The following is a 14,753-nucleotide window of genomic DNA, read 5'->3' as shown; positions in this document are numbered from 1 at the left end:
GTCAGGATCAGATCTTCACTTTACGACAAATAGTCGAGAAAGCATGGGAATACAACAAAGATCTGTATTTAAGTTTTGTGAATTTGGAAAAGGCATATGACAAGGTGCCAAGAGAGAAGCTATTCAATACGCTGCAGTTATATGGTGTCAATGGGGCATTACATCAAGCAATACTTAGTCTTTATTTGAGTTGTAAGTCAGCAGTTAGAATTGAAGGAAGTACAGGAAGATGGTTTAATGTTAAATCTGGTGTGAGACAAGGATGTACATTATCCCCTCTGTTATTCATTATCTATATGGATCACATTATGAAGGAATGTGGTATTAAACCTGATATCAAAATTGGAGATGTTAATGTCAGCTCTTTGCTTTATGCGGATGATGTTATACTTCTAAATAAATCCGCTACAAGTCTGCAAGATTCTCTGACTAATTTGAATAGCTGCTGTAATAGATAAGGTATGAAGGTCAGCAATAAAAAGACAAAGACAATGAAAATAGGCAGAATCATTGAAAATGTCAACTGTGTTGTGAATGGAGAACCTGTGGAACAAGTAAAACATTTCAGCTACTTAGGCACGATTTTTACTGAAGATGGTAAATTAAATATAGAAATAGACAACAGAATCAGCAAAGCTGGTATGGTGGGAAGTCAATTGAATAAATTCATATGGAATAAGAAAGAAATTAGTCGGAACACTAAATTAGCTGTATACAAGACAGTGTTCAAACCGGTTTTAACTTATGGATCTGAGAGCTGGGTCAAAAGTAAAACACTTGACCAAAGACTAGAGACCGCAGATATGAGAGTCCTGAGAAAGATTAGAGGCGTGAACAGATGGCATCAATGGCAATATCATATTAAAAATGAGGATATTAGGAAAGAACTTGACATTGTCAGAATCCAGGAATGCGTTAGCAGAGCTAATCTCAGGTGGTATGGTCACTTAAATAGAATGGGAGAGGAAAGATTAGCAAAACAAGTGTTCTCTGCCAGGTTGGCAGGAAAACGACCCAGAGGAAGACCAAGATATAGGTGGATTGATACGGTACAAAGTGCCTTAGACGATAGAAATATAAGATCTGAAAATGTTGGAGTCTTGACAAGTAACAGACTGATTTGGAGGAAAATTGTAGATAGGAAGTTAGTAACGATGTAATTTTTTTCATGTAGTACTGTCATATCCTGTACACCCCTTGAGGGTACATGGCAGGAATTTGATAATGATGATGATGATAATGATGATGAGGGAATGCTTAGTTTTTTGGATGCCAAGGAAGCTTTTGATGTGATGTGTTTATGCCAAATGAGACTGGAGGTAAATATTAGTCCAAGAAGAGAGAAAGAGAGAGAGAGAGAGAGATCTGATCTCATCTGGTGATTTATGCATTACTGAGGGAAAGGGTAGTTGAGATGACATCTCTTTTGCAAAAGAAAATACCATGTTTTGGTGGCATTGAATGTGACAAGATTGTCCTTTCCCCATTGAAAGACAGTACATAGATCAATGTTTAAGGCATTAATTGTAGATGATCTTCTGGCCTGGGTACTGCATGGTTTGTCAAATCAGTAGGATAAATAGAGAGTACTATCATCTGCAAAACTGTGAATAGGATTAGTGGTGATTGAGAGTAGGTCAGTTATGTAATGAGCCTCGAGTCACTCTTGCACTGGTGGTGGGGGTTCTAAGAGAGGGAGGGAGCTATCATCTACCATTATTCAAACAGAATGACCAGACACAAAGTTGGTTACAATTACGGATGGCAGAAGGGAGATTAAAGGATGGAAAATTCTTTAGGCAGGCCTCGATACCACACATAAATAAAAGTTCTGGAAATGTCAAGATTATTTCCATGTTATTTCTATAATTTTCAACTGTCCAAGAGAACTAGCATCCATTATGCCTACCATTTCTGCCTACAGGAACACAAGTAACAGCTTTCAACATCCATTTACAGTTAAACCAGTTATACAACAAATCTGTTACTCCAAGCTGTCTTATTCCCTCTATCTCAGTTCTGTGTAACAGACTTCCCAAAGTATTCCTAAGGATCACAACCTCCAGCTCCTTAAGAAGAATAACAACAGATTACTTTGCTCTTGACCCCAAGCCACACATATGGCATTTATTTCCTATAGGCCTTGTGACCTCTTTTCTATGTAGGAGTGATATTTAAAAAAAAATCCTCACATTCAGTTTATTTCTCTTTTTATATGTGGGTACTATGAGGGCATACTTCAATCATCTGGAATTCAACCCACTGGCCAGGTTGTCTGTATTATGCAGTGGAGTCACTGAAAAAAATAATTTTGGGCATTTTTCATCATATGTCATCTACTCCAGCTGCATTTCCACACTTAAGATTTTTGATGGTTTCCCCCCTACCTCTAATACTGCTGACTGTAACTCTCTTGAATATTTTCTACTTCTCTTCTGCCCCCTTGTTTCATTTACCAATCTTTCAGAATAATACTGTAAACATCTAGAATATTTTTAGTTTTCGTGTCATGTTTATCATCTGTGATTTCTATTACATACACTTTCCCCATTTCTAAGTATAGAAGATAAATATAGGACCTGGAGGCTATTGGATAAATATGAACAAAGTCAACAATTCTGGGAAAACTCCTAATAAATAAAAGACAGCATGTTAATCAAATGTTCAATAAATACTAGTTCAAAGACAACAGAAATAAAAAATTATTTTGAAGAATTGCTTTGTCTCTGTATACGATGAGACCATGCCAAATGTTTGAGGATCACTACTATAAAGTACAAAAAAAAAAAAAAAACATGACAACCCAAAATTATTCACGTTTTCCACAAACTGCCATTATCTCATTTCTTGAAGTAATTCTCTAAGTTATACAAATACTGTTCTTTTAATGAACATACAAACATTTGTATATAAAGATTAGAAAAGGAAAGAAATAGTAAATAAAAGTTACCTGAATGTGATCTCGAACAAAGTTATAGTGGACTTCTTTACGTTTCTTAATAGACAGGTCAGCATGGTACATATCACATAATATATTCATATCTGTAAAAGTATTTGAAGGAAGTGATGTTTAACATTTTAATGTTTAAAATTTTGTAACAGCCTTGTATACTATTTAAAATTTATATATTACATGAGGCTGTTTATTACAAAAATAAACCATTACATTATTACTATGTAATTCTACTTTTTTTGTTTAAAAGAAGTACCAAAAAAAAAAAAAAAAAAAACCTGATAAAATTTTGAATATATGTAGTTTAGAATTTATTATTAAAACACTTAAGGAATTGAACAACGTAGTTAAGGATATAAATTAAATTAAACTTTAATAAATAATTTCCGATATTTCGGCAACGTCACGTTGCCATCTTCTAAAGGAACTTACAAAAAAAAGTTACGTGCACGTAGTTACAACAGTTACAAAAGTTACAACACAGAAACTGGGAATGAAGAGATGAAGCTATTGTTCTCCTAACAGTCCTGATGGTGCCCTCTAGCGGGCTAAGTAAGTGTTCTTGGCCGTTGGGCTGAAGGTGTGCTGATGTAGGCCTCCCAAATTTGGGGCAGTCGCATACAACCAAATTTGTTGAGGTTTGGTGAATTTCTTAGGGCTGAGGCTGATTCCATAAAGAGTCTTTCAAATTTGTATTTGCTACGGTGTATCACTGTAGCTTTGTTCCACCGTATTCTGTGGCGTGTATCCAGAGCATGGTCCGCAAGCCCAGAATGACTGTATTTGTGAAAACGGATGTGTAGTCCTTGTGTTCCGAAATTCTGATATTCGCTGTCCTGCCTGTTTGGCCAAAGTAAGACAGTTTACAACTGCAAGGGACCTGGTAAACACCAGGTAGGTCTAGGGGAAGTGGTTGGTCTTTAGTGGAGCGGATAAGGGATGCCAATTTTCTGTAAGGTTTGTAACAGGAGGTCAGGTCATGTTTTTTTAAGATTTTGGTAATCTTTTCCGAGGTGCCTCGGATGTAGGGAACGGTGATGGATTTAGAGTAATCCTTGTTGTGGAGGGGTGGAGGGGATCTGTGGTTTGTAGGTTCTAATATTTTTTGGATTTTTTTTGGGGGGGGGGGGGGTAGCCACTGGCTGAGAAAGTGTTGAGGGTGTGATTTAGTTCAGTGTTTAGGGCCAAGTCGTTTGAACAGATTAGTTTAGCCCTGTTGTATAGTGTTTTCACTACTCCATATTGTTGTGAGGGGGGGGGCGGGGATTGTTGGTGAATGTATCTGCCTGTATGGGTGGGTTTTCTGTAAACTGAGAAAACCAAGGTTCCATTAGACTGGTGGGTGATTAGTGTGTCTAGGAAAGGGAGGCTGTTGTTTTCCTCTTTTTCCAGAGTGAATTTGATTCTGGGGAGTTGGTTGTTTAAGTGTGTTAAGAAGGAGAGAAGTGTTTCGGAGCCATGTGGCCAAACAGCGAACACATCATCAACGTAGCGAAGCCATATGGTTGGTTTTTGTGGGGCAGAGGCTAAGGCTTTTTCTTCAAAGGTCTCCATAAAGAAATTGGCCAAGGGTGGGGAGAGTGGTGAATCCATGGCTGTCCCCTCTATTTGTTTGTAGAATTTTCCCTGCCAAATGAAATAGCCTGAGTTCATTGTGAACTGAAATAAGGCTGAGATATTGGAAGAAAATTTAGCTTGGATTAGCTCTAAAGTTTCCTTGAGTGGAACATTTGTAAATAAAGAGGAGACATCAAAGCTGACCATTATGTCAGTATGTTGGAGTGTAAGGTTTTCTAGGCTGGCTTTAAAATGGGCTGAGTTTTTTATGTGTGATGGTGTGTTGCCAGTATAGTGTGTGAGCTCTTTGGCCAAATGCTTAGCTAATTTGTATGTGGGGGAATCAATGCCATCCACTATGGGATGTAATGGCACATTTTTTTGTGTATTTTTGGGAGTCCGTAAATACGGGGGAGTATAGAGTTAAATGGCTTTAATCTGTTGGTAACTTCTACAGGCCAAGAAGTGACTCTCTTAAGGAGCCTGTGAAGTTTTCTAATTTGAGAGTTGGTGGGATTGTAATTGATAGGGAGGTAAGTGGCCCAATCTAATAGAAGAGCATTCAGCTTACCTGTGTAGTCCTTTTGGTTAAGTACTACAATTGCATTTCCCTTATCCGCTTTGGTGATAACTAATTCTTTATTATTCTTCATTTCCTGTAGAGCTTTATATTCCTTGTTGGATATGTTGGTTTTTGGTGGTCTTGCTTTGGAAAGGACACAGGCTACATCCAGTCTTACACTGTTGGCGACTTGATGTGGAAGGTGGCAGATTCCGCGTTCGATCTGGATCATAATATCCTCACTAGGTATTTTATTGGGAGCAATTGCGAAGTTGTGTCCACGTGGTGAATCCCCCCCCCCTCACAACAATATGGAGTAGTGAAAACACTATACAACAGGGCTAAACTAATCTGTTCAAACGACTTGGCCCTAAACACTGAACTAAATCACATCCTCAACACTTTCTCAGCCAATGGCTACCCCCCCAAAAAAAAATCCCAAAAATATTAGAACCTACAAACCACAGATCCCCTCCCCCACCTCCACAACAAGGATTACTCTAAATCCATCACCATTCCCTACATCCGAGGCACCTCGGAAAAGATTACCAAAATCTTAAAAAAACATGACCTGACCTTCTGTTACAAACCTTACAGAAAATTGGCATCCCTTATCCGCTCCACTAAAGACCAACCACTTCCCCTAGACCTACCTGGTGTTTACCAGGTCCCTTGCAGTTGTAAACTGTCTTACTTTGGCCAAACAGGCAGGACAGCGAATATCAGAATTTCGGAACACAAGGCCTACACATCCGTTTTCACAAATACAGTCATTCTGGGCTTGCGGACCATGCTCTGGATACACGCCACAGAATACGGTGGAAGAAAGCTACAGTGATACACCGTAGCAAATACAAATTTGAAAGACTCTTTATGGAATCAGCCTCAGCCCTAAGAAATTCACCAAACCTCAACAAATTTGGTTGTATGCGACTGCCCCAAATTTGGGAGGCCTACATCAGCACACCTTCAGCCCAACGGCCAAGAACACTTACTTACCCCGCTAGAGGGCACCATCAGGACTGTTAGGAGAACAATAGCTTTATCTCTTCATTCCCAGTTTCTGTGTTGTACTGCCTACGTGCATGTAACTTTTTTTTGTAAGTGTCTTTAGAAGATGGCAATGTGACGTTGCCGAAATATCGGAAAATATTTATTAAAGTTTAATTTAATTTATATCCTTAACTATGTTGTTCAATTCCTAAAGTGTTTTAATAATGCATAACCAACGTATAAGCCTGTCTACGAGAATGTAGTTTAGAAATGGGTGGAACAAGTTTGATGAACAAAAGGACTTACATATAAGGCATGGTTTGCAGTTGAATGGATTTAATGTTACTAGTCTCTGGAAAATCTGGGAAACCAGAGCTTTGTGTTGGGGGGAAGGGGGGGGAGTGCAGTTGAATTCAGAGTGTGTGTACCGGTGCAAGTAAAGAAAATGAGTATGACAACAACATAAAATGCTAAATATAGTTGTTCAGGTAAAAAATCGGAATGGGACAGTCAATACAAAGTGTAAAGGTATTTTTATGTTCTAGGGCCTATTGCATTTTATGAACACTAATGTTAGAAGTATTCAGAACAAGGGGTAGGAGTTTCTGGCATTGGTTATTCTTGACAAAAGTTATAGCATGAGTGAAATATAGCTGATATAAGATGATTTAGTTACTAAGAAAGAATGTCAGGGATACATTATTTTCAGGTAGGATAGAGAGAACATAATGGAGGGTGAAGATAGCAGATGAACTGCACCCAAAAAGAGTAGACATTCAGAAAGAGATCAGAAAAGTAGAAGCATGCCATCTAGTAAAACAGATGCCAATAGTACATCATGTATATACTGTTGCTAATACAGGCCACAGCATGCAAAGGATGCTATGACAGTACACACACTGGCAAATAAGCTCAATAAGTGAAGCACAAGTAATTATTGCAGATACTTCAACTGTAGGAGACACAAACTGACAGAAGGAAAAGAGACCGAAGGAAATAAAACTAAAGATACCAAGAGATATTTGGTGTCGAAGCTACCAGGTTAAAAGATGTGCTGTTAGAGCACTCCTGAAAGATTTGTGATTTTTGTTGATTTATTAAGTGTTTTCTTAGATTTAATTGTGTATTTCAGTATATTATTGTAGTCTTTTAGTGTAATTATTGTACTATAGCATTTTATAACATAACCTGAAATATTATTAGTTTTTACTACTCTTAAAAATGGCACAGAAAACCAGTAGTAATAAGACAGTGTCGAAAGTTCAAGTTGTTGCTAGAGCGGAGAGCATTTGTCCTAATGAACAAAAGTACTGCTTCAGTGATCATTGTAATTGCTGAATATATTTGCCAGTCTGGCTGGCCGAGTGGTTAGCGTATACGCCTCCCAGACAAAAGGCTGCGGGTTCGATTCCTGCTGTGGGCATGGATGTTTGTGATTGTCTGTGGAAATACTAGTGGTGGTGGTGGTGATCGGCGATAGATGGCGTTGGTGTAGTTGCGGTCAATTGGTGGATTGTGAGTGGTGGTGACAGGGTTGTAGAGTGGATGCCCTCCCTCGATGAGTCTTTGGATTCCCTGGAGGTGACAAATAATAATAATAAAAATAATAATAATTTATCTGAGGTTAAGTTGACATTAGAAATATCTCAATTAAAAGAAATTATTAGAAAATCAACCAGAGAATTGGAAAAGGTGGAAAAACGTTTGACTAAACTTTGACAAATGTTGTCGGCCTGGTTGGCCAAGTGGTTAGTGTATCTGCTCTCCAGCCAAATGGCTGTGGGTTCGAATCCCGAAGTGGGCATGGATGTTTGTGATTGTCTGTGAAAATACTAGTCGTGGTGGTGCTGGTGGATAGTAGATGGCATTGGTGTAGATGATGTGGTTGGTGGATGAGGTTGAGTGGTGGAGATGGAGAGTTGTAGAGCAGGTGCCCTCCCTCGATGAGTCTTTGGACTCCCTGAGGTGTCAAATAATAATAATAATAAACTTAATAATAATAAAAAAAATTGATAAGAAAAAAGACCAGAACAAGAACAGGCAGGAAAGTACTGAACTTGGTAATCAAAATATTAATAACAACAAGGTAAGTTATTTAAAATCTAAGAAAAAAGAGGTGGTATGGTGACTCAAACTTAAAATGTGTGCTTGCTGAGGGAGTCGCCACTTCTAGTTTCCTGGGGGCAAATGTAATTAAAAAGCAAAAAAGAAAAGTAAAAGAAACGATGCTGAAATGGTAGGTACTAATAATTTAAGTAGTGACAAATATAGTATGAGAGAAGATATAAAAAGTCTGTTGGAAAAAGAGAGAAGGAAATGTGAGAGAGTAAAAATTGTAGGATACTACCTAGATATGACAGCACTGAGTTAAGAAGGAGGGCGATGACAGCAAATGATTTCAAGTGCAGGCTGTGTAGAAGTTATGGATGCAAGTTTTTAGATGTGTGGGGTGTGTTTGAAGGCAGAAAAGACTTGTATAAGGATGGTCTGCACTTGAATTCATTTGGCATCGGAAGCCTGGAGAAATTACTTCTGGTATGAGACCAAAACCAGAGAGTAAGGAAAACTAGATCATCAAGGGAGGAATGAGAAAAATGTGTGTGAAAGCTCAGCTATGGTATGCAAACGTGATAAAGATATGAATGTCTTCGAACATAGTTATGTATGTGGTGAAGGAGTAGAAAAATATGCTTTGGGTTCGGATCTTTTAAGTATGTCTGGGGAGGGAAAAGAGACAATTCTAGAACAAGACCAAATAGATTGCATACCTAATTATAAGAATAGGCTAGGTGGTAATTTATTATGTCTATACACAAATGCCAGGAGCATTAGAAACAAAGGGGTTGAGTTCGTTGTTTTATTGAATATGATGTAGCCTAAGATTGTTGGCATTAGTGAAACCTGGCTATCAGAATCAGATAAGGTAAGTGGAATCAAGTATAATGGGTGTACTATTTTTAGGAATGACAGAAAAGATAGATGCTTAAGTCCAATTAAGTAGAAATACAAGAAAACAATGGTGGTAACAATGTCCCGTGTAGCAGTGAGTTTGAGTCTATCTGGTGTGAAGTGAAGGTTAACAGAATGAAATATATGGTGGGGTGTTACTACAGATCTGGCTGCTCAGTTGCAGGTGACAAAGAAATGAATCGCCAATTTAGCCTTATGGGTACCAAACAAATGATCATTATGGGTGACTTTAATTTTCCAAACATTGATTGGATAAAAGAGATATATCACGATAAAAAAGGAGAGGAATTTATTGAGTTGTTGCGAGACAACTTTCTCAAGCAGAAAGTGAAAGAAGGAACTTGAGGTCAAAGAGTGTTGGATTTGCTCACAGCATCAGAAGGGGTCTTTGTCAAGAATATGGCTATTTTACCACCAACTGGTGACAGTGATCATGCTGTGCTTTCTTGGGAAGTATCTAATTGTAATGATGCTCCGATTAAAACAGGTTACATGCTGAACTACAAAGCTTGAAATTATGATCAACTCAGGAGAATATGATCTTTGGTTTCATGGTATCAGTTATCGAATGGAAAAAATGTCAGCAATGCATAGGAATCTTTGAAAGAGTGCATAAATGAGGCGGTATCTAAATGTATCCCTAGTGTTCGAAGAATAAATAAGTTGGGAGCGAAATGGATGTGCAACCTTATTAAGCAAGAAATCCACAAGAAGAAGATGATGTGGAAAGAATATTATGAGGATAAGAATGAGAAGAGTTACGAAATATATAAAGCTCAGGTTAGAAAAGTAACAAGTATTGTAAGCAAAGCTAAATCTGAGTATGAAAAGAAATTGGCCATGCAGGCTAAAGGCAATCCAAAAGAATTTTATCTTTATGCCGCAAGCAAAAGAAAGAATGAATGTGGAAGAATAACTTTACTGAATGCAGATGGTACTCAAGTGTCAGATTGTTCAGTTAATGAGTGCTCACTTTGCTAAGATACATCAACCAGGTATATGTAACATGGTGCACAGTGCCACTGCTACACTGAATGAAGAGTTAGAGGTTCATGGAAATGAGATTGCAGAGCTGTTGCAAAACCTGGATAAGAATTTATCTATAGGGACAGATGGAATATCAGCCTGTTTGCTAAAGGAATGTTCAGCTGAACTGGCTATACCTTTCGCATGTTTGTATAACTTGAGTCTCGGCTCAGGAATGATACCACAGGAATGGAAGGAATGTATGATAGTTCCATTGTACAATGGTTGTGCAAAAACTGATGTGTCTAACTACCAACCTATCAGTATGTATCGTGTGGTAGTAAAGATTTTAGAGAAACTGGTAAGAACTCGCATACAGAGACGTGTTGACAAACATGCTATACTCTGCAAGGAACAGCATAGGTTTACTAAAGGAAGGTCGTGTTTTAGCAATTTGCTCATATTTTATAACAATGTTACAGCCGAGTTGGATAAAGGGAATGGATACATTATGATAATGTTAGCTTTTTCTAAGACATTTGATAGGATACCACACAAAAGGCTGTTACATGAACTGGAGAATATAGGAATGGAATATAAACCTCTTGACTTGGATCAAGGGATGGTTGACAGACAGATACCAAAAAGTGGTATACAGTGGGTGTGAATCTGCCAAATTTAAGATAACCAGTGGTGTATCTCAGGCCATTCAGTCCTTTGGACATTATTGTTTAATCTATACATTAATGACATCATGCAGGATATAGGATCAGATGTGCAATTGTTTGCCAATGATGCGAAGATAGGCAGGGCAATTAGGGATGCTACTGATATTCAGCAATTACAAAATGATTTGAATAAGCTGGAAATTTGGGCAAACAAAAATGGCTATCAGTTTAACGTTAGTAATTGTAAAATTATGCACTTTGGCATGATTAGAGTGCCAGTGGCATATTATATTAGCAGGATTATGCTACAAGAAACTGAAGAGGTAAGGGATCTTGCATATTAGTGGATAAGAATTTAAAGTTCAAAGGCAAAAGTTGCAAATACAACTCAGAGGATAATTATGTTGAAGCAAACCTTGACATGTAAGAATAAGGAAGTCATTTGCATCTTTATAAGGCTTTGATAAGACCATGCCTAGATTACTGTGCACAGATTTGGTCTCCCAAGCTTTAAAGGAATAAAGAAGCTGTGGAAAGGGTGCAAAGAAGAGTTACAATGATTGGGATTATGGGATTTAGATTATGAGGATATAGATTACAGACTCTGGTTAAAAGGAGAAAGCAAGGTGATATGACAGAGGTCTATAAACTTTTGAATGGGTGTTATAGGATATCATCTCATGAAATTTTTCATTACATGGAAAGTGGGGAGAGAACATGGGGGATATCCATGGAAGTTAAGTTTGTTCATAGTCAAGAAAGGGGTAAGAGCTAGATTTTTCTCCCAGAGAGCAGTGAGTGGAATAATTTGCCCTTAGGGTAGTGACAAGGATTGGACAGTTCTCATCATCACCATCATCAAATTCCTGCCATGTACCCTCAAGGGGTGTACAGGATATGACAGTACTACATGAAAAAATTACATCATTACTAACTTGCTATCTACAATTTTCCTCCAAATAAGTCTGTTACTTCTCAAGACTCCAACATTATCAGATCTTATATTTCTATCGTCTAAGGCACTTTGTACCGTATCAATCCACCTATATCTTGGTCTTCCTCTGGGTCGTTTTCCTGCCAACCTGGCAGAGAACACTTGTTTTGCTAATCTTTCCACTCCCATTCTATTTAAGTGACCATACCACCTGAGATTAGCTCTGCTAACGCATTCCTGGATGCTGACAATGTCAAGTTCTTTCCTAATATCCTGATTTTTAATATGATATTGCCATTGATGCCATCTGTTCACGCCTCTAATCTTTCTCAGGACTCTCATATCTGTGGTCTCTAGTCTTTGGTCAAGTGTTTTACTTCTGACCCAGTTCTCAGATCCATAAGTTAAAACTGGTTTGAACACTGTCTTGTATTCAATTGACTTCCCACCATACCAGCTTTGCTGATTCTGTTGTCTATTTCTATATTTAATTTACCATCTTCAGTAAAAATCGTGCCTAAGTAGCTGAAATGTTTTACTTGTTCCACAGGTTCTCCATTCACAACACAGTTGACATTTTCAATGATTCTGCCTATTTTCATTGTCTTTGTCTTTTTATTGCTGACCTTCATACCATATCTATTACAACAGCAATTGAATTTAGTCAGAGAATCTTGCAGACTTGTAGCGGATTTATTTAGAAGTATAACATCATCCGCATAAAGCAAAGAGCTGACATTAACATCTCCAATTTTGATATCAGGTTTAATACCACTTTCCTTCATAATGTGATCCATATAGATAATGAATAACAGAGGGGATAATATACATCCTTGTCTCACACCAGATTTAACATTAAACCATCTTCCTGTACTTCCTTCAATTCTAACTGCTGACTTACAACTCAAATAAAGACAAAGTACTGATTGACATAATGCCCCATTGACACAATATAACTGCAGCGTATTGAATAGCTTCTCTCTTGGCACCTTGTCATATGCCTTTTCCAGATCGACAAAACTTAAATACACATCTTAGTTATATTCCCATGCTTTCTCAACTATTTGTCGTAAAGTGAAGATCTGATCCTGACAGCCTCTATTTGCCCTGAATCCAGCTTGTTCATCACCCAGCTTTTCTTCCACAATTCTTCTGAACCTTTTCTCAAGTATACTTGCGTATATCTTACCAGGAACACTCAGTAGAGAAATGCCTCTGTAATTCTCATATTCAGTTTTATTTTCCTTTTTATATATGGGTACTATGAGAGCATTACTCCAATCATCTGGAATTTGTCCTTCTGTCCAGGCTTTCTGAACTATGCAGTGCAGCCACTGTAAGACTTTTATACCACCATACTTCAGCATTTCTGGTCGTATATCATCTATTCCTGCTGCCTTTCCACATTTCAAGCCTCTGATCGCTTTTTCTACTTCAAGTATGGATATGTATTCCTGACTGCATGCCTGGTCAGTGTTTTTTATCACTGTGCTGTCATCATTGCTTGTTTCATTTAGCAGTTTTTCAAAGTAATTACTCCATACTTCAAGGATATCTTTTTCTACCGTTTTCATGTCACCTTTATCATCTCTAACTCCTTTTACAGCACTCTTTCCTCCATTCCTAAGCTTCTTCAACAACCTCCAGAATATTTTGCCACCTTCTTGATATTTATTTTCTATATTCTTGCCAAAGTCCTCCCATGACTTTTGTTTAGCTAGTTTTACACTGTTTAGCTTTCTTACATTTGTCTCTGTATTCTGTAAGAGTAAAAGCTGACTTATTTGCCAGGAACTTTTGATATGCTTTCTTCTTTTCCTTCACTGCCTCTTTAACTTCCTGTGTCCACCAGAGAGTTCTGATTTTTTTATCCTTGCACACAACCTCACCACATGCCTCTCTGGCAGAATCAATCAATGTTTTCTTCAGAGTTTGCCACTGAATCTCCAAGGTTTGATTCCTGTTCTCAAACTCTTTCATTTTCTTTTCAATAATCTTTCTGTATTTTAGTCTACAGTTCACACCTGAGAGCTGTTCAACTTTTATTCGCTTTAAAACTTTCTTACATGTTATTCTTTTCAATATGAAATTCAATTTTATCCTGCTCAAGACTAAATAGTGATCACTTCCAGTTTCAAATCCTCTGTACACTCTGGTGTCCTGCACCAGGGAGAAAACATCACTATCAACAATAACATAGTCAATGAGACTTTTCTTATTCCTAGCCTCTTCTCTCCATGTGAATTTGTGCACATTTTTATGTTGGAACATGGTGTTAGTAATAACCAGTCCATGTCCTGAGCAGAAATCCAACAGATATTTGCCATTATTATTAGCTTTGCTCTTTTCTCCAAATTTTCCCAAAATATTTTTGTATGTCTCACAATCATTTCCTACTCTGCTATTTAGATCCCCAACAAGGACCAACTTTTCCTTTTTCATTGTGTCAGTTGCTTTTTCTAAAGCCTCAAAAAATTCCTCCACTTCTACCTTAGTAGATCCTTCTGTGGGACCATAGGCACAAATAAGTCTCATTGTCCAGTTCCCCATTCTCATATTTGCCCACATTACTCTACTTGAGACTGACTGCCATTCAAGAAGATTAGCCTCGTATTTTGTGTTGAATACTATGGCTACTCCTTCTTTTCCTTGATTGTCATTGCCTGAATATAACATTTTGCATTTATTGCTCAGAAAGATCTCACCAGTTTTGGTCTTTTTTGTTTCAGTCACCCCTATTATGTCGATCTGGTACTTATCTAATTCCTCAGCTAGCTCCATTTCTTTGCCATTCAGGCTTCTTACGTTGATAGTACCAATCTTTAACTCTGGTGATGTTGAGTAGGGGTTTGTTTTCAGATTTGTTCCAGTAGCTGACTTTTCGCTGTTCGCCCTGGTTCCCTGGTGAAAACAATGGGGGCCTTGTTTAACTGGGCGACGCCCCAGCCGGCATGAAATTTTGTCATGTTGTACCATCATTTTTTATTTTGGTTTAACCAATAAGAATACAATTTGGTCAGCTAAATCCCAAATTGCCAGCCCATCCTCGTTCGTTCAGTATCAAAGTAGATACCCAACAGGGTGCACCACGAGAAGGTGAGGATTGGACATTAGGTCAGAAGCCCTGGTCGTTCTCTGCATTCCTTTAAA

General features: G+C 37.9%; 1 protein-coding gene across 1 annotated transcript in view; it reads right to left on the bottom strand.

The window, feature by feature from the left end:
- The window catches only part of LOC150105464 (bifunctional 3'-5' exonuclease/ATP-dependent helicase WRN-like), a 370,108-nt gene that overhangs the window by 193,680 nt on the left and 161,675 nt on the right, over positions 1–14,753 (bottom strand). The window contains exon 13 of the mRNA XM_090394834.1: positions 2,951–3,042. Within this exon, the coding sequence (XP_090250960.1) occupies positions 2,951–3,042 (92 nt within the window). The remainder of the gene's footprint in view (positions 1–2,950; positions 3,043–14,753) is intronic.

This window comes from Typopeltis vanoorti, chromosome 6 (genome assembly GCF_054136105.1).
Source record: "Typopeltis vanoorti isolate ZY-2024b chromosome 6, IOZ_Tvanoo_1.0, whole genome shotgun sequence".
Taxonomy (NCBI): Eukaryota; Metazoa; Arthropoda; class Arachnida; order Uropygi; family Thelyphonidae; genus Typopeltis; species Typopeltis vanoorti.
This window is presented reverse-complemented; position numbering and strand designations above follow the sequence as displayed.